The 21,346-nt window shown below is 34.3% G+C and overlaps 1 protein-coding gene across 1 annotated transcript; it reads right to left on the reverse strand.

The window, feature by feature from the left end:
* Positions 1–1,804: 1,804 nt before the first annotated feature.
* Positions 1,805–6,236, reverse strand: LOC116140235 (U4/U6 small nuclear ribonucleoprotein Prp31 homolog). The gene is made up of 9 exons (XM_031425860.1): positions 6,085–6,236; positions 5,904–5,960; positions 4,979–5,044; positions 4,602–4,739; positions 3,209–4,101; positions 3,041–3,111; positions 2,759–2,861; positions 2,532–2,607; positions 1,805–2,129 (listed from the first exon to the last, which is right to left on the reverse strand). The coding sequence occupies exons 2-9, from the start codon at positions 5,904–5,906 to the stop codon at positions 2,022–2,024; spliced, it is 1,458 nt and encodes a 485-aa protein (XP_031281720.1). The 5' UTR covers positions 5,907–5,960; positions 6,085–6,236; the 3' UTR covers positions 1,805–2,021.
* Positions 6,237–21,346: the final 15,110 nt, after the last annotated feature.

Genomic DNA, 21,346 nt, shown 5'->3' on the forward strand with positions numbered 1-21,346 from the left:
AAAATAAAACCCAAGTGGGGTCACTTGACCCCATATGGGTCTGCCCCTGCCGAGGATTAAACTAACAACGAAAATAAGGTGGCTCTTAGCCCTTGAATCATCCAATCTCCTACTTATTTAATTGTTTTAAAAACCGACCCGTTGTGAGACCCGACAAGGTGATCGGGTCAAAAGTCGACGGTCCAATCGATCACAACAACAACAAAAATATTTTCAAAAAATTTCAAATTAATTCCTTAAATTTTATTATATTATAAACATACTCTTAAAAATTACAATTAGTACCTTTAATTTTAATCTACCTTGACATACCCCTACAATTAGTACCTTTAATTTTAATCTACCTTGACATACCCCAACAATCATTAGTCCCTAATGTTTTGAAATATTACAAAAATACTCCTAAAATTCACAAATTAACCCCTACAAATTTCAAATATACAAATACCTCCCTGAAACCTTAACCAGTCCAATCCAAGTTTTAAAACAGAGAGTCCTTACTTGGGTACAAGGTGTAAAGGTAGTAGAACCCTAAAAAGCAGAAATTTTACTGTGAACCATGTGATTACAAGCAACATGCTAAATTGCTAATCGTTATTACATGTAATAAAGATGGAACAGTTGGTGCCAACAAACCGCAGTAAATAGAAGAAAACATAATGCATAAAGTGAGGTAAATGATCAAATATTAATTGAGTGATATTACGTATACAAACTATTTCCTAAAAATTGATGTAACAACCATATAGGTTTGAAATATAATCTTCTTTATTATTTAATTTATTTTTAATTTAAAACCGTCCAATCATTTTTAAAATACATTAGTTTATATGAGAAAGTTTATATAAAAAGTTTTCACATAAATAGGCTGTTTGGATGAGGTTAATATTAGATAATTAGGGTAATATTTTTTAAATTGAGCAGATGACGATGTTTGGTTGGTTTGTAAAAAATTATTCTAGGAATATTTTACGATAAATAGTAACATTTGGGGGGTATAAACACCAAATTCACTCATGCAGACACTTTTATCCTCGTTTTTTTTTAAATTTTTTGGACGACGTTGCCCTTGTTATTGTCCTTATTTACAGAAATGTCATTATACCTAGAATTAGCCACCACCACAAGCCATTGTCGATCGTCACTGAAAGTTGCCAAAAGTCATCATAATGGCATACGATCGACTGTATATGGCCGACTGTGCACCATTTGGTTGTTTCACGATCGGATCTATGATCGTTTCACGACCACAGATGTGGCCATGAAACAACCACAGATCTAACTGTTTCACGACCAGATCTATGGCACTACTAACATCACGACCAAATCTGTGGCACTGCCAACGGTGATGGCTAACTGCCAACAATAGCTTTGGACGGATAGGAGTGTTTTTGTTAAGTTTAAAACGTTTTAGTTGCTAAGGCGTTTTTGCTAAATCTAAAAAGTAAGGGGTTAAAAGAAGTTATTAAAAAAATAATAATAAAAAATACTGTCATATTTAAAAAGTAAGACAATTTAATAATCTATATAACATATCTACTCATTTATTCTCCCAACCAAACATATTATTCATCAATTTATTCGAACCCACCAAATACATTTTTTAAACATTCCTAGTAATCTTTAAAATAATATTTTATTCCGTTAATAAAATATCCCGTTAATAAAACATTATATGATCCAAACGTCCCCAAAGTATTATCTATATTAATTACCGGTGAAAACTATAATCATAGGAAGAAACTCTCTTAACAATTCATACAGGCTACTAAAGGAAATCAATCCCCAAAGAAATTGGGAAGCACAGACAACAGAAGCTTCAAAACAGATACAATACCACCAAAGACAGTTTGCATATGCAAGGATTTCTGGGCACGTTGAAGCATAATCAACAATACTAAGCTAGTAGTCTCACATTCTTTTCAGAAATATATACATGATTTCCGCAGACTAAAGTCATTAGCTTTGCAAACAATTTCAAACTTGTGAGCATATATAATATAAGCAAGTTCATTTATGATTTAGTTCCGCTTGATTTTTGAAAATGTTCCCGTCTCTGAGAAGTACGTACTTTGAGTTCCACTGCCAAGTTGGTGTGCATGAGCCTGCGGATTTGTAAGCTCAATCCCCTGAAAGCAAAGAAATGCAATATATTAACATTTGCATCAAAATTTTAAGAGAAACATCAATAACATAAAGACCACCAAAAAATTCACAAAACTTAATAGTGAATTCAAAGCAAACGCATTCAAAGAAATATGAATCCATAACTACCAAGTCTTTTACATAGAACTTCTAAAGATTAACTCAAAATTTAACTCGACCGCAACTCATCAATAACAGAGAAACAAAACATATGTATGAAGACAAAAACAGTGAGATGCACAATTATGCTGTATGGTCCACGTTGTACATTAAAAACAATGCTTTATCTTTCAAATATTTTGATCAGAAATTTCAGCATCACCACTCTGGAAGTTCTAAATAGCATAATATTAGCATTCCTAACTCATTTTAAACTAGACATATACCTGCACAGGAGTAAATGCCAGACTTGATGTCAGTCCAGAAGTAGCACCACTGCTTCCATAATTCTTTTCCTTAAACCTGAGAAACAAAATTGCTCATGACTTACAAAACCAACTAATAAATCAGCATGAAATAAGATTACTGACAATCAAAAACTAAAAGCAATCGAAAAAAAATTGCTACTTGAACAATAACTAAAAGCAGGAAAAATAAATAAAACAAGACCCACTTCTTTGCAACTTTTGCAGCAAGTTTGCTCTGCCCAACTGAAACACGGAGTTTGCCACTCCCAGCCTGCCCAAGCATTCCATAACCCTCCCCCAGCCCATCACCTGTCGCCAGAAAACATATAAATAGTAAGAAAGGTGCATCTTAAAGGAGTCTCAACCTAACAAAACATAGTCTTCTTAAATTTAATAAATAATCAAATGAAATTTCAACCCCGTAAGTCATAATATATGCCAAGAAAAAAGGTTAAAATTGATGCAGATTTGTACTACTACAAATTTACCTAAGGAACTCTCTTCAGGCACACCAAATAACATCCTGTTAGCCAGCTTCCTCATATCTGTTACTGCATATCTATAAAAAAAAATAAAAAGCAAAACATCATCAAACAATACAAGAAACTCCAAAAAGAGAATAAAATATCCAGTATAGACAACAATGGCTGCACCACCTTTCCTTCATCTTCCTTAACCGACGACCACCTCTCTTCTTTTTGGGTTCTGAATCTGGAACTGGAAGTGGTTTAGGTTGCTTTGCCGGAGGAGGCTCTTGCCATTTTTCAATCTTCTTGCGAATCTCTTCCCTAAATGCTCTTCCAGCAGTTCCAGAAGGATCTCCTCTAGTAGAATCTACACGTGCAGCAAGGGTTGATTTTGCAGCCAAGAGCCGACATGCACGCATCCTCAAAGAAGGGGGGGTGGTTTGAAAAATCTCTGTCTGCTCAAGATAACCAACACGGAATTGTGATGTTGCAGTAGAAAATCCTGCAAGATTCTTTTTCTTGGCACCAAGAAGCTGAACATTACAAGCAGGCATCTTAGCTAATGCTGAGAGACCGCCTGCAGTTCCCATAAGTTTTGCTGCAACCGCACTTCCAACAATTGCAGATAGATTTGGCGCAATATATCCCATTCTACTTTCTACAAAATCAAGGACCTTCTTCTTCGCTGAATCAAGAGTAAGAGCTCGATTGCATGCATCAATTGTCTTTTGGAGGACCTCTTCTGGGAGTGGCTTACCACTAGTGGTTGACGCTGTAACTGAAACCACCATAATAATAGCTGAGGGTAAAAGCCCCTCCAGATCAACAAGGGTTAAATCCATCTCATTGCCAATCTTTTTCACAACACGGGCATAATCAATTGGGTGATGCACAAGAGATTCGAGCTCTGGAAATTTCAAGCGATACTTGTCACGAATGAAATTGTGGATGATAACAATTTCATTCTCAATATCGACCGATAATGCATTGCAATCTACTATCAGCTGGTATTCTGGATCATCTTCTAATACCAATCCATGATCTGATGTATCAGAACCCTTCTGAAGTGCATCTTCAACTTTCTGCAATGCAGACACCATATTCCCATTATACAGATGTCAATATGCGCATTATAGCAAATGGAATTAGAACTGAAAATAGTCACTTCAAACGTCAATCCCCATAACCAAGCACGTGTATCTATAATTAAAACTTGAAACAAGGAATGAACAAAGGGTAGCATACGGAATCTAAATTGTGAGGAAAATCCTAGTTAAGCATGCAACTCTAGGAAATTGAGCGTATATTTGTATACAGTTGCTAAGAAAAAAAGCTGATCAGAGAGGACAGACAAGAAATGAAATCTTGATACTAGAAAAACAATATGCTATTAAGTGTGCATCATATAACATCAAAAAAAATTTAAAAGAGAGCACATTATGAGACATCAATGCTCTCCACAATCCACATAGAACAAGCATGAGAATTTCAAAATAATAGTGATAATAAATAAAATAATTTAAATTAACACACTGATACTAGATATAGTGTAAATAGAAGCAAATATGATATATGAACTGACCTGCATTATATCAGTATATCTCTGAGTTTTCTGCAATTTTGAAACATTGTCCAGGTCATCATAGTTAAGCGCTTCTATATCTGCCATGTCACCATCGATGTCCTCTTCCATGTTTGAGGCATCGACCTCATCCTCCTCCTGGAATATATAGACATAAACATAATGTCAAAAATAATATGCAGATGGACTTTCTCCCTTATAAAATCATAGAAATGGGTGGATGCAGGATGAGAACGCCCAGCAGTAAATGATAAGCAAAAACAATGTAGTGTCATGTTAATTAAAGAATCTTAGCAGAAATCAACTGTAATGCTAAAAAAAAAATAGCAGCAGCAAAATTGAAAAAGAAAAAATGTAGTATAATTACATGAACTTACAATAATATCAGCTTCATTGTCAGATAACTCATCCAGGTCAGCTAGGAAAGAATCAGCCAAAGTCGCCTGAAAAAAAAAAAAAAAAAGACAATGAGGACAAGAGAAGTTTCTTTACAAAATTATTAGTACCCCTAAATGCTACACTGAACAATGTAATACAAGCCCAAATTAAATTTCAGCGTCAATAAACAAATCTAGCAAGAGTCACCTGAAAAAACTCCCCAAGAAGTAAAATGAGTATAACAGAACTTTCTCACAAAAAATTTATTAACCCTAAATCCTACACTGAACAATGTAGTACAAACCTGCGTTGATTTCAGTTTCAGTAAACAAATCTAGCAAACCTACATATGAAGTTTAATATAAAATAGAATTTAAAAAAAAAAAAAAAAAAAAAACTGATAATTTCCACGATAACAATAGTATACTAAGTTCTAATAATGAGGTTTTCCCATGCACAAAACAGATATACCATAATTTCTTTTTTTAATAACTGAGTTGTCCTGGCCAGCTTACGCGCACCCCAAATAATACTCATGGAGAGCTATCTCACAGCAACCCACTGCCATGCATCCCCCCAAGATGTGCACGCGGGGTAAATCATGGGTAAAAGTACTACCTTTGCGCCCGGGTGGGGAATTGAACCTGGGACTATGGGTTAGACCATTTGCAGCCCCCTTGGTTCACCCTTAACGCTGGGCTACCCATGGGTGGATTAGATATACCATAATTACCAAAAACACAAAACAAAAACTGCGATTCTCGCAATCATGCAATCACAAAAAATTAATGATGAACTAAATAGTACAACGACATGCTTAAATTTGTGGTCGCATCAAAGAGTATGGTAAAGAAATAAAAAAACCTAGTAAATAATATAAAAAGCAGTAATGATTATAATTATAACAAAATCGAAGAGGAATACCATTCTTTCGCGATCAGGTGGATAAACTCAGGTTGAGTCCTCCTCTAGGGTTTGCTCCTGGACACAGAAAACGAATAAACAAGTGGAGAAGCCAAAATTTAGATATTGAAATCTCAAGATCAAGACTCGAGGAAAAAAATATAAAACCGAATCGTATAGAACCCAATTAACTAACGAATACCTTCCAAATAAATGAAAATCCCTAATTCGAGAGAGAACCGACTCTACTGAGCAGATAGAGCTAGGACACAGTTTTTTTTTTTTTTTTTTTTTTTTTTGTCAGTTTGAGAATTTAGAAATATCTGGGCCTGGATCTGGGTTTGGCGACTTGGGTTAAACCCGATGATATTGTATTGGGCTTTTTAATCAGGGAAAGGGCTCTATTAATGTCACATCAAGTTTTTCCAGTAGAGAATAGAGATAATTTGGACTTTGGAGAGTCAGGTCAACCAAGTCGTTTCATATTTGCAGTGGAAATCTCAGTGAAGAAAGAAGAAGAAAATGTGGTTCCTGCTTGGTCAATGGTCAATGTATGATAAGAGTGAGTGGAATGGAACATAAATTTGTATATATTTGACCTTCTATTTCAATTCAAAGAACGTTAAAGAAGCATTTGAAATTTTGACAGAAATATTATTCCAAAGCACTTACGCATGAATATTATTATATTCCTGAAAGCACTTTCTAAGAGAAAAAGTTACCTTTCAAATGTTTTAATTTAATTTTTTTTTAATAAAAGTGTTTTTTTTTTTTTAAGAGTGTTTTTACAAAAGGTAATATTATACTTACAATCTAATTTTATAAATTTTCTTTTATAATTCTGACATGGTAGATCATAATGAGTCTTATTTATTCAATTGTGGGTCTCGTCTATCTAATTGTGAGTTGTTATGTCGAATTATAAAAGAAAATTTATTAGATTTGATTGTGAATTAATTTTTATTATTTAAAAACGGGTGTTTGACCAAAGGACATACAAGAAGGTGAATTTAATGAGGCACATTTTCTTGAAACACTCATAATTACATTTGCCTGTTGTGAAATTAGTGGGAACTAGGATGTGCCCAGGTCAAGCGGTGTAGTTATAACTTGTAACCAATTCGACCCCACATTGTTAATCATGTAAAATTGGGTATATTTAATTGATTTTAAATAAATAAAAATGTTATTAATTCTTTCAAAAATGACATATTTATTGTCCAATCAGATACTTATTTAAATATAAAATAAAATATTTTTGAAAATGGAAGCATGAGCATGCAGGGGAAGCNTTCTTTCAAAAATGACATATTTATTGTCCAATCAGATACTTATTTAAATATAAAATAAAATATTTTTGAAAATGGAAGCATGAGCATGCAGGGGAAGCAGCTGGGTGGTTTGATAATAAAAGGTAAAAGTAGATCTTATGAGTTTTTGAATTCAAATCCTCTCAAACACTAATAAGAGCCGTTACTATAATTCTTATTTAATCAATAATTTCATAATCTTAAAAAATTAGTTGAATTGTGTATAAATTAACTCAAATAATGATTAAAAAAAAAAGCTGCCGACCACTGCCACCACCACAAGTGGAAAATCAAACTGCTTTCACACACGCTTTCAAATAAGTCATCGTTTTATTGTAGTCTAGTTTACTATAATGAAAGCAACCGCCCCATCAAACCACCGATGACCATTTAATCATTCATTCCTTACTTTTTGGGTTTACAGTTGAAATTTGAAAAAACATGATCAAATTGATGATTTTGGTGGGACAAATACAATCAATCACAGAGCCCAATAAGTGTTTTGCATAGCAACCATTCATTGTACATGTTTTGATTCTCAGAGAGCAAAGGACAATGATTTCTCCAAAACACACGTGTATCTCCCAAATTCTGTAATCTTACTGACATTTATAACCTATGATCTATGACTTACCCAACTCCACCGTCGACTATTCACTGATGCCTCATACTATACAGTACCTTTTAATAAGTATTATTGTTATAAGATGAGTAAAATTATACTTTGAAATTTATTTAAGAAATAAATAAAAGAAATTGTGACCCAGAATATTCTATGAGCTTTTCAATTGTTTATCGACTTCTCCTTTACCTTTAGCCCTCATCAATAGTCAATGAGTGTCCTAAACACAATAAAATTATATATGATTTTTATTGATGCGTGATTTTGATATCAATTAAACACACATATAAAATGTTGAGCTGACTCAGATAACACACGTAAATGAGGGTATGAGAAAGGATAAAAGATGGAGAAAGATATTTAAAGTGATTCAGATGCTTAAAAAGCGACTCCTACATCTACTGATATTGTATTAATATACTAAGGTCATGTTGCGTTCAGCGAACTGACTTACAAGTGATTACAAAGAGAAAATAAGTAAGCTATTACAGAGAGAATTTTGCTAACCCCACAAACGAGAGATGAGCCATCTATTTATAGTGGGATGAAATCACGTAATGATTACTAAATCTGTGAATGGGTCAGATTGCTGCGCAAATCCTTCCTTATGCCCCGTTATTCACCTGCTCGAGTAATTCACTCGAGTTTTACAAGGATTAGACACGTGGATCACCACTAGCGTTTCGCTAACCTAACACGTACCTATTGAACTGGCAGGAGCACGCATCTTGCATCAGCGCGCGACGTGGTTGCACCTGGACTTACCTAAGCTCTGACCATTTACGCTAACAGCATTCTGCATCAGCCCTACTTTTCTAGTCATAACAATTTCATTTAATTTCATTCACTAATTGCTTAATTATATACTACTAAAGTCTACTATTATCCTTCTAAGGTTATTTAGAGGTAAAGCTTTTATTGATGCTTGGGGCAAGACGTTACATTTTGTTGGGATTATGTATGTTATTACCAAATTTAAGTTGTGAAATATCATTTTAGTCTAATCAGACAAATCTAACAATATATAAGTAGAGGTGAAATCGAGTCGAGTATCTAGGTACTCGTACTCGACTCGTTTGCTACAATATTGAGTTCGAGTTCGAACTCGGTACCTAAAAGTCAAAATTAAGTTTGAATCATGAGCTTAGTTAATCAAGTTTTACTCAACTTAATTGAGTTTTTCGAGCTTTTTGTGCAGTAATCGAACTCGATTCATGGATTATTTGAGTTACTCAAACTCAATTCGACTCAACTAATGTCAAGTCAAATTTGAACCAAAGCCGAGCTGAGCTCGAATCGCTCACATGTGGCTCGGCTTGGTTTTCACCCCTCTTTACAAGTATAATTCTTAATAAAGTTAATAGATATGAGAATAATATTACTCTTACAAAATGTGCATATAAAGTTTAATACACAAAGTGATGTGTTAATCAATAGGTAATTCCACGTCACTTTGTATACGTAACTTTGTACATAAACTTTGTAAAAGTAACATTTTTAATGGTTGAGATTCAATATAACTTGCATAATTAACGTGCTTTATAAACATTATATTTAGATGCAATCTCAATCACTCTTAACCATCACTGGGTGCTCGAGCGGTCAATTAAGACTCTTAGGTGAATTACTCAAAAGATCATGAATTCAATCTACCTCGACTCCTAATAGGGGTGACTATTAGAGGCTTACTCAGTCGTTAATTTCAAGACTTGAAAAATTAGTTGAGGTGTACGTAAGCTAGTCTAAACACCCCCGACCACACAAAAAAAAAAAAAAAAAAATCTCAATCACTCAAATGTATTAATTTAACGCTTCAAAACTTGTGTAAAAAAATGAGGCTCTTGATTATAATCCAAATATGTATATAGACACCCAAAAAAAAAAAAGATAAAAAAGGATCATGATATTATATATTATTTAAAAGCAATATTAGGGGCATGCATGGTGCACGCATTCAACCTTTAATCATGGAAATCTAACCATTCATTAAGTATTCTTTATTTTATAACTGAAAATCAGGTTCTTTGTTGCATGGTACACTACGAGTGTATTGGTTTACCCATATTATCCTCACATACAAAATAGCTAATTTGTACAAGTAGACGGATTTGTCCTCAGTTTTTTAATTTTTCGAACAAAATTTGTTCGTATATGTATAAACAACAACATATATCACTTTTCCGATGCTTCAAAAAATTCCTTCTAATGCTTCAAAAAATTCCATTTCATTTTTTTTCTTATGATTTTTTTTTAATTAACTTGCTTAATTGATTTAGAACATTTGTTCCTCGATAGTATCTATCGATACTTTCAAAGTTAGAAGAAAGTTAGCAATCACTCAATTTCTTTTTCCTGGATCACAGAATCACAATTCATGTATATATAGATTTCTTTCGATCAAATATTAAGAAATAAAAAAAAAAAAGTTCTAATAAGCCCGGAAAAAATCTAAACTAAGAATATAAGAATATGAATATTTGACGAATGGAATCAAAAACCATTATTATTTCGATTTCGACACCAGAAAGGGATGTGGAAAATTCCCTTTCTGGTGTTGAGTTATTATCATTGTTTTTAGAAATGCCACAAAATATTGGTGTACCCATATTATTATCACATATTTACATATTGTGACCAATATGCCCTTTTATTTCAATAAAACTACAATATAAAAAGAAAAAAAAAATCTCAGCTCTAATAAACATTTCGACCAAGATTTTGCCCTAAACCTCCATCGATGCTGCTAGAGTCTTCTTCTTCTCGATCTCGTTCACCAGTTCGTTAGTCCGATCGCCATTTCCAGTAAGTCCCTCGCCCTCTTTCCATTGTATGATTTGTTTGGAGTGCGTTTGTAACTCTATCTCAAAGAAACATATGTCTTTGGTTTGGGTGTTGAGACGGCTAGAAGGTTTTCAGGATCAACCCGTCATGATGAATTGTTACTCTAGATTTCCAATTCTTTTGTGGTTTTGCTTCTATTTGTTGTTGGATTTTTGCTGCTGATGGTTGCCTCTGTGAAGGACATGGAGTTCCAGTGCTTTTTCGCTAAAGGGTGCACTCTTTTACATGTATCAATGGCCATTTGGAGGATTACTTTTGAGAGAGAGCTTGAAGATTTGGCATGGGATTGGCCAAGTGTCACGACCCGATTGCTTCCCTTCGGACTCGTTCAGCCTTAGGTGCTAATCTCCCGACGATTGCCCTAAGTCAGCCTTGCTCGCTCACGCTCCTAGCCCTGCAAGTAAGAAAACACTCACACAAACTCACAAGAGATGCTAGAAGAGAACTCTTTTACTAATTGAGAGAACTTTACAATTCTTGGATGGTTTGGCCAAATGAAGGCCTCCCCCTTTTATAGTAGTTGGAGTATACAATGGACGGTCAAGATCTCTTGAGATCAACGGTGGAGATTAGCTAACTCCAAACTACCACCTACCAACTACTATCTACCAACTACCACATTAATTACAATATTCTAGCATATACAAGAGTATTCCGGAAGCTTCTGGATTGTCCAGGTGATGCACACTAAGTGTTTGATGAAATGCTTGAGAGGCGTCACATTCTCCCCCACCTAAAAGTGGTATCAGAGCAGGCCCAATCCATCTTTTGATGTCCTGCCAAGCGCCCACGTAAGGGCATCCACGTGTGATTGTGGGTCCATACGAGAGTCAGGTGGACGGGTAGGCAGAGGGCCCCACCTGTGACGAGGGCGTCACAGGATTGGGTGGGGGAGAATGTTATAAATCCCACATTGGAAGTGTATTGGGGACGTCTTGGGCTTATAAATGGGGGAGTCCCTCCACCTAATAGGTTAGCCTTTTGGGTGTGAAACTCTCATCCTGTGACACAAGGCAGGTAATTGGGGATTGTTTACTGGCGCTTTCTTGGGTCTTCTTTTTGGTGAAAACTTCAAGAGAGAAGTATAATTAGTTTCTAATGGTAAATTTGAAACCGAATAGAAGGTTTTGAGTTTGTCGTCTCAGTTTTGGTGTATTAATTGTGGTGTTTTGAGGCTTTAGTAAATGATTTTGAGATTGGTACTTTGTTAAAGCATTTTAGGAGATGTACAATTACTTGCATATAATTGAAAAGATATTGACTGTTAAAAGAAGTCAGGTGCCTGAGCTTTGTATATTTTGTTAATGAATTTATGGAAAAATTTTAATGTGTCAATTCATAATCAACTATGTAATGTGACAGTGGTGTTGTGCTTTCTTATGTCTGCATTATGCTAGACAAGGAATTGTGACAAGTTTTCCATTTCCATCTTTATGTCAATAACACTTTGCATAAGAAAATTTAAATGACAGCCATAATGAATTTTTGAAGACAAGAGTGGATTCGTATATGATAATGCAATAATATTGATGGGTTGATCCATTGTTGATAATTGAGTAACTAGATGGAATCCATTGTCAAAAGAGGTTATATTTTGGTAATAGAAAGAATTGGGACAGCACACAAATCAGAGTTTTAAATTAAGTGATGAGAACTATATTAGTTTCCATAACAAGGTGAGGTGTTGAATGTTTATCCAACAAAAAATACAATAACTTTTTTTCCGGAGTTTCAATAGTTTGTATAAATTTGTCAATAAATGACTTAACAATAAAATACTTTGCTAAAATATTTGAATTTTTTTTTTTTTTTTTTTGTTAATTGATCATTTGTTTTATTAACCAAACACATTAATTATTTATACCTAGAATCATCTTAAGGGCATTTTAGTAAAATATAATTAAGACATCTACTTTTACCGCCAATCAAACAAATTAATTAGTAATACAAGTAATCTTTTAAAGGGCATTCTAGTAAAATGGTATTTCAGAACATCTATTATTACTGTCAACCAAACATATTAATTATTAACATATCTCAATTACATTAATTATTAATACATCTCAATTGAACCAAGCACACTAATAATTTAAACCCAGTAATCTACAATGTAATTTATCTTTTTGATAATCTTATTACTAAGATAAAAAAATATTATATGATCCAAATGTTCCTTAAGGGATTGACTTGACGATCAAGAAAATTTACTCTCTTTATTGAGTTCATATGTTCAAACTTTAGAACTACCTATTACATTGTGACTTACTTAATTCTCTGGCTTTGTAGGGTGTTCAATAGATTCTATGAATTAGTTGAGGTGCTCTGCAAGCTAGTCCGGACATCCTGGTTACCAAAAATATATATAATTTTTAATAAAGTTAATATCAAGACATCCTCACTAATATATANATATTAATAATTATCGAGGTACAATTATTAATTTTATCTTAACACAACTTTATACATATATAGAATTTATATTTATGCTAAAATTTGTATGATTTAACAATTATTATCTTTTAATCTAATTACTTTATTCTGTTAAAATAAATTTGTTTACAACCTATTTAAAATACATTGAATAAATATACCCGCACAATGTACGGACCCCATGTCTAGTTTATAAAATAAAATAAAGATATTTTTTAGATTTCAACATTTTAAATAAGCTCAAAAAAAGCTTATAGTATAAGTTCACCGTAAGTCATAAAATTGCTTATTTAAAGTTTTATAAATACTTTTAAAGTGCAACCAAACAATTTAAAAAAAGTTCATAGTCATTGGTAGATAAACTCTTATAGAATATCGGCTTCGTTTGGTTGCATTTTAGGAATACTATTTTTAGTATTCCCAAAAAAGTTAAACAGTAAAATACCTAAAAACTCACAATATTATTCAACTTTTTTTAAAACCCCCTAAATTTGTTAATTTAATTAAATACCCTTAAATATTTTTTAAAAAATTGCAAAAACACCCCAACAATCTACATTTACCAGATTCCGGCCACCACTGTCGGAAAATAGCCGGAATATGGTAGGATGGCGCACTACCAGCTGAATCTGGCTGGTAGTGTGCCTATCTAGCCTTTTTCGGCCAGATCCACGGTGGATTTGGCTGGAAAATGCCAGATCTAAGGCTAAAGATCTGGCCTTTGACGACCAAATCTTTGGCCGTAACCAGCCGGTAACGATGGCCAACAAATGGTGGTCAATACGGCCAGATTTGGCCGTCAATGGCCAGATCTAGCCGTAGATCTGGCCTTTGCCGGCCAGATCCACCGTGGATTTGGTCGAAAAATGCCATATCGGTGCACGACTGGCAAGATCCAGCCGGTCATGCGCCGATACAATGACTCCGGCCACCCTCCGGCGGTGGTGGCCGGTTGTCCGTATTTGAGCGTGGGTTGGGGGTGTTTTTGTTAACTTTTAATGTTTTATTATAGGAGGTATTTTGTAAAAAAAACATAAGGGGTATTTTATTAATTTGTAAATCCTACATCGTAATACTCACTCAATTCAATTTTTTTTAACTTTTTTCAAAAAAAATTTCCCAAAAACACAAAATTGTGAACCAAACGGAGCCTTATATGGAAAGTAAAATTTTGGATATCTTAATATGTTTAGCATTATTATTATTATTTTTTATAACCAGTGGTGTCTAGGCCAATTTGTGCGCACCTCAACTAATCTCTCGGGACTCTGAAACTATTAATCGGATAAGAGTTTTCCTGGCTACTCCTATTAGCAATCGAGTTATTATTATATTTTTATATGCGAGGTGCATGAGCCTGCTTACGCACACTTCAACTAATTCATCGGGATCTTGAAACTACTAGTCAGGTAGAGTTCTAGTGGTTACCCATATTAGTAATCGAGGAGAGACTTGAATTTAAAACCTTATGAATAATATACCCAAGAGTCTTTATTGAACTACTAAAGCCACCCAGAAATAATTATGTTTAACATTATTTATTCGTTTGTAAAGAAAAAGGAAAGAAATAAAAGCTTTTTCTTTAATAAGAGAAAGCAAGGTCATTCCTGTCAGTTTAATACCAGGCCGGGGTCATATCGTTAAATAACCACAGCCTCCACTACTCAAAGCCAGAAAAAAATTAAAAAATGGGACAAACGACACCATTCGGCTTCTCTTTCTTCCAATCGCTCAGTTTGTGATTATTCTTTACTCTCCAATCTATCGTATCTTTGCATCGGCTTCCTTTAAGGTACTCCGTTAATTTCTATTCAGATGTCCCACTACGTTCCGCAGCTTTTCTAAGATTCGCTCTTTGCACATGCATATGTATTTATGTATGTGGTTGAATGTTGTGTTTTTGGTACTTTAATTATTCTGAATTGTTGTTTTTTTGCGGATAAATTGTTTTATTCTAAGAAATTCTTTAATCGATTTGATTATATGTAGAGTTAGGGCGTAATTCTTAATCATATGCACTTGAATTTTTTTTTTTTTTTAATTGGGTTTAATTAATCTCTGGTTTTATGCGAAAAGTGAAACAACATAGCGAGAGCGTCCCTGTTTTATTTTTTTTTAATTTTTTAAATGTCTCCTAATTTGATTAAGAGACATTATCTCGGCAATAATGAGCCAAGCTAGTATTTGCGGAGATAAAATTGATTATTGTTCCTATACAGTTCGAACTATATACGGGGTATTATTTCTACAATTATCAATTTTTCTTTTGGTATACTACTTTTTATTCAGGTTGACCTTTTTTTGTGTTTATTTTTAAAGCATTTAAGGTATGAAGCTCTTGAATGGCTGCATTTGTCGTAACGCCGTTATTGAATTGGTGCTCTTATGGGACTTTTCACCTTATTGTGGTTGTAATACATATTTTTAATCTCTGTTTCTGTTTTCATTTTCTCCCTTTCAGTTTGATCTAGGGTTCCGGTTTATAGGTTAAGAACATCTTTGTGACACTCTGTGCTACACAATCCATTGGCTGAAGAAGCACTGCTACGTGGCATTAAGATTTCTTTATCGTGTATCTGACTGCTGGGTCGTATCAGTAGTTCAAGTAAGCTTCTTTATTTTCTTTAATATTATAGATTAATGTATTTGTATGTAGCTTCCGTAGGATTAAATTTACTTTTTCAATTGACTTTGTTCATTGTAGTTGATTATAGAATGGTTGGTTTTTTTTTTTTTCTAGTGGTTAAAGAATACAATCTAAGTAGTTGATTATAGATTGATTGGTTTTTTGGTCTAGTGGTTAAAGAATATAATCTAACTTTCGTCATTAGTCTTTTTGTGGTTTGAAGAACTGGAAGACAAGTGATTTTTCACTAATTGTGTTTATAAAAGAATAGTTTATTTGATTATTTCTCTTGTTGGATGTTATTGATAGCAGACGAGATTCATTGAATTTTATTGGTCACTCTGGGCATTGTTGTTCTTTTATCATAGAATATGTAGGCTCTACATTGGCACATCGCTTGTTCTTGATAGATTATTAGATTGAGTTACTGCATATCAGTCTCTGGATTGAGCCTCATAAGAAGGTTTTACAGAGAAATTGGCGTGTGACTGGTCTATAAGTTTCTTTAAATTTTGAAGTTGTTTTCAATCTTGCAGTTGGGTAACAGTTTCAAGATTTTGACTGATAATTTGCATGTGAATGCAAAGTATAAGACAAGCAGCCTATCTGTCTTATTGATTATCAATGTGTTGTAAATCTAGCAAATTACGAGTAAATTTCATTAACTACCCTTGAGTTTTACCAAACTGGCAGGCACGTGCCAGGTTTGGGGCTTTTGGTCACGCACCACCCCTGTACTATTTAGAAAATATACACAAACCACCCGTTTCCCCAACTCTGTTCAATTTGAACTAATGGTGCAGGGGTAACAGGGTGATTTCATGTTCTCAATACAGTCACAACACAGTCATCGTGATCACCACCATTCCAGCCACCGTTAACACAAAAAAAAAAAAACACAACCATTCCATTGCCACTACCACATTTCAAACACAATTGAATCCGATCCACCACCACAAAATTTGTAATATATATAAAAAAAAAAAAAAAATCCATCACAAATTTAGAATAAAAAAATTCATCCTAAATCAATTTGCCGAAATCCATAACCACCACAATCTATCTCTCCATCTTGCACTGACAGATTCCAATAAAGGTTCAACGGCTCTTGACAGCACCTAACTCTTGAAATCCGTCTTCCTCTCACACAACCCAATTATGGGGGAGCTTCAACGGTATTGTCGAAGGCACCCTAATTCTTTGATCTCTCTCTCAATCAACTGAAATTCGATGGAACTTCAACGATCGTTGACTACAACCAAATCCTCTGATCTCTCTCAACTTCTCATATTGCCAGACTCCAACAATGCCATCATCATTAGAGCTCACCTTTGATTTGTTAAATCGTCCTTCGCTAAAATCTATAGTTTGGGGTNGCTTAGATTGTGTGATTATTCTGAAATTATTGTTTTTATGTGATGAACATGATGAGATTGAGAAATAATTCATGGTAATCACCATTGTATGCTAGAGATAGATTTAAGAATCAATGAAATCAATCTAGGATTCTTGTGCTTAATGAACTTTGAACTATTAATCTTCATTTTCTTGGGTGTGGAAGTTTAATAGGAAAGAGTAAGGAAATATAGCCTGAGAAGGTATATTTTATACTTTAGAGAGTTCGATTTACAATCACTACATGTGACTTTGGAATTAGTATAATCCTTAGGTTTAACCCAGAGAGTCCGAATGAAGTCAAAACCCAACCCGTTTGTTTTGAATTGATTTTATCCGTTTCTTAAATTTTGCTTTCATCAATTAGTTTTGAACAATTAGAAATTTTGTTTTAGTTTTTAAGTTTAATTTGTCTCCCTTCAATCCAAACAACTCGATTGCTCCAACTTGAAAACAGTAGAAAAACTTAGTGCTTAGCCACCAATCCTCGTGGGAATGATACTCACTCATCATTTTATTACTTGTACGACTAGTATACTTGTTACATATTGCATGTTTATGAAATCACGCATCAAGTAGAAACTTTAATTTGATGCAACATTGCATATTTGCATTTCATGAGTGCATTTAAGTAAGAATTTAAGCATGAGCCATCCATATGCATATATTTGTATATGTGTAATAATTTAAGAAAGAATGAAGAATTTTTAGAATAAAACACTTTAAGAGTAAAGAGAAAGAAAGAATAAGCATTAAAGAATTAAAGAAAGAAAAAAAAATGGTAAAGAAGAGAAAAGAATGGGTTGGTGTGATGGGGAACCGTGAGTGTTAAGAAGCAATTCCCACATACGCGCCACCTTAATTGAGTGGCATAAGAAGAAGAAGAATTGTATGACCCGTAAGAGTGTATGTGGATGAGGGTTGCACCAAAAATAATTTCCTACATTAACGCCACCTTAATTGAGTGGCCTAAGAAGAAAGAAGAATTTCTACGGTCCGCAAGAGTGCATGTAGATAAGGACTGTACTCACTCACATAGCCAAGGTTCCAAATTCATGCATCAACCGAGTCCGATCGGCAAAGAATAAGAAAAGAAAGAATGAGAAGGCTTGAACAAGCAAAGAAAAGAAAAGAAAAACAAGAAAGAAACGAGAAGCTTGGGCAAGCAAGACAAGAAAATAAAATAGAAAGAAGAAAGAAAATGCATTTTTATGCATTATTACATATGCATTTCATTCATGCATATTACCATGAATTTCATCATAGTTAGAAAGAATAGAAAGAAAGAAGAAGAGAATTAAGTAAGGAAAGAACCAAAGAAGGAGAAGAGTTAAGGGATTTACTTACTGAGCATTTTTATGCTCACCCCGTTGTTTTTCTATGTTTTTGCAGGAAATAGGTGAGCAGCGGTCGGGAGTCATCAAGCGGAGAGAATTGGCATTACTGTCCACCGTTACTAAGTTTTTGTGCTTGTTGTTTTAGTATATGTAAAGAATTATATTTTATAAGTAAAGAAAAATTTGGGCCCAACTATTTTCATATGTTAATTATGTATGTTTTCATTGTATATGTGATAAAGTATACTAGTAGAAAGAAGTCATTACACAAGGTCAATTTTCTTTCCTTGCAAAATGCAATACAGTAATTGGGCTTTATCAAGTCTTATTGAGGAGTTATGCCTAGATGGAGACCAGTTGGTAATGGTGATTTTAAAAAGAGTCCTATAAAAGGGAAGTAAGCACATTGACTAGAAGGAATCCACTGTCAGGCCAAACTATAATCGTACCACCACTAAGGTCACTAGCCATAAATCTACGTTCCTCTACAGCAACAGACAAGTCATCTTCATTCTTAACAACAGGATGACATCAGGGCTAAAGTCCATCCAAGTACGCCTTACCCAGACTTAGTTTTTGTGATACGGGGTATTATCTTTCCTAAAATGTGCATAAAATTCTTGCACAGAACCTTGACATGTGCCACAAGTTTCACCACAAAAGTTTTCCATTTTTTATCAACCACAATTTTGGCGATTTCAAGGAACTCAGAGAGCTCCATATTTGACTCATAAACAATAGGTCTAAAAGTAACACTCTTTAAACCTCAACTCAGCAGAAGGTGAAACAAAGATTTTACGTCTACCTAAAATCTCAGATTGAGGTGCCGCCTTCACTTCTTTTTACCCTTGGCAATCTCAGCTTGTTTCTTCTTCTTCGTATGGGATTCAATAAATGTAATATGACTTCAAAGCAATACCAATCAAAAAGATCAAAGAGATATGATGTTGGATCATGTAATATTCATCTTGACAAGAAATTAGCTACATAATATGATAAAATATGTATTAGAAGCACAAGGGCTATAGCTCAGTTAGGTAGAGCACCTCGTTTACACGTGCGCCAATGTTTTTCAGAGGAGTCCATCATACACTCAAAAGTTTTGATCTTTTTGAGAAATCAATGTCTGACTCCATGACTTTTAGGGAAGAAAACAAGTGCATAATACAGCCTCGAACAATGTGATATCTCACACCGGGTAAATCCTTAACCCTACCCCCTTTTACTAAGACTACAGAATGTTCTTGTGAATTATGGCAGGATCTTAGAGTGTCTAGGGTTAGGCCGGGAGGGTCTCTTAACGCCTTTCAATCCGTAGAGAACTTTCTTAAGTTTGAACACATGATCAGACTTATGAAGATCCTGAAATCCTACTAGTTGCTCAACATAGACTTCTTCCATCAGTAATCCATTCAAAAAAGCACTCTTCATGTCTATTTGGTAAAGTTTCAGCTTCAGATAAGAGGGAACACCCAACATTAATCTTATGGATTCAAGTCTAGCTACTGGTGCAAAAGTTTCATCGAAATCAACTCTTTCAACTTGGGTATACCCTTGTGCAACAAGTCTTGCTTTGTTTTGCACAATGGTTCCAAACTCATCGGATTTATTTTGAAAATCCACTTCGTCCCAATGACATTGATCCCTTCAGGTCTAAGAACCAGTTTCCATAAGTCATTTCTCTCAAATTGTTTCAACTCCTCATGCATAGCTGCAATCCAACAGTCATCTTCAAGAGCTTCCTTTACATTTCTAGGTTTTAAAAGAGAGACATAACACAGACTATTAATTTCACTTAATTTCTTACGTCTAGTAACCATTACCTCTTCCAGATTTCCAATCACAATAGATTGCGGATGAGCCCTTTTAATCCATGAGGGTGGTTCTCTAGTTTTGGATGAATTTTGTTGAGTGATTTCACCAAAGAGGTCAACAATTAATTCGAGTCTTTGTCTTTCTAGAAGAGTTCCTCGTTGAGTTGCGGAGGTGTCCACTTCATATTTTAAAGTGATCACATCTTTATGAGAATTTGGAATGGACACATCATCGTGGTTAGTGGTCACATTAGAAGGTGACGTTAAGTCATCAATATCTTCTTCATGGGAAAACTGAGAAAAATCTTCTGAGTCAGAGAAAACAACATTAGATGATTCCATTATGCGTTAAGTTCTCATATTGAAAACCCTATATGCCTTACTATTTGCAGAATATCCGAGAAAAACACCTTCGTCACTTCTAGAGTCAAATTTTCCTAGGTGATCTCTATCATTCAACACATAGCATTTGCACCCAAAAACATGAAAGTAGGACAAATCAGGTTTCTTACCCTTCCATAGTTCATATGCAGTTTGAGAGGTATCTTTCCTTAGAAAAACTCTGTTTGCAATGTGACATGCAGTGTTGATTGCTTTAGCCCACAATCTTGTTGGCAATTTTTTATCATTTAACATGACTCTTGCTATTTCTTGAAGAACTCTATTCTTTCTCTCCACGACTCCATTCTGTTGCGGTGTTTTTGGGGCTGAAAATGCCATATACCTTGCGAATCACAAAAACTGGAAAAATTAGTGTTCTCGAATTCTCTTCCATGATCACTTCTTATCCTCACTACATTCTTCACACAACAACTTTGTTCAACTTGAAGTCTTTTGATCAAGGTTTGAAAGACTTCAAATGTATCAGACTTTTCCCCTAGAAAATCAACCCAAGAGAATCTAGAAATGTCATCAACACACACAAAGACATATCTCTTACCTCCCAAACTTTTAGTTTGCATAGGTCCCAGTAAATCCATATGGAGAAGTTCTAAGATGGTAGTCAGTTGAGATAAGGATTTGTGAGGATGCTTAGTTTGCTTACCTTATTGGCATGGGCCACAAACTTTACCTTTTAGGAACTCTAAG

Source organism: Pistacia vera, unplaced genomic scaffold, assembly GCF_008641045.1.
Source record: "Pistacia vera cultivar Batoury unplaced genomic scaffold, PisVer_v2 Contig366, whole genome shotgun sequence".
NCBI lineage: Eukaryota > Viridiplantae > Streptophyta > Magnoliopsida > Sapindales > Anacardiaceae > Pistacia > Pistacia vera.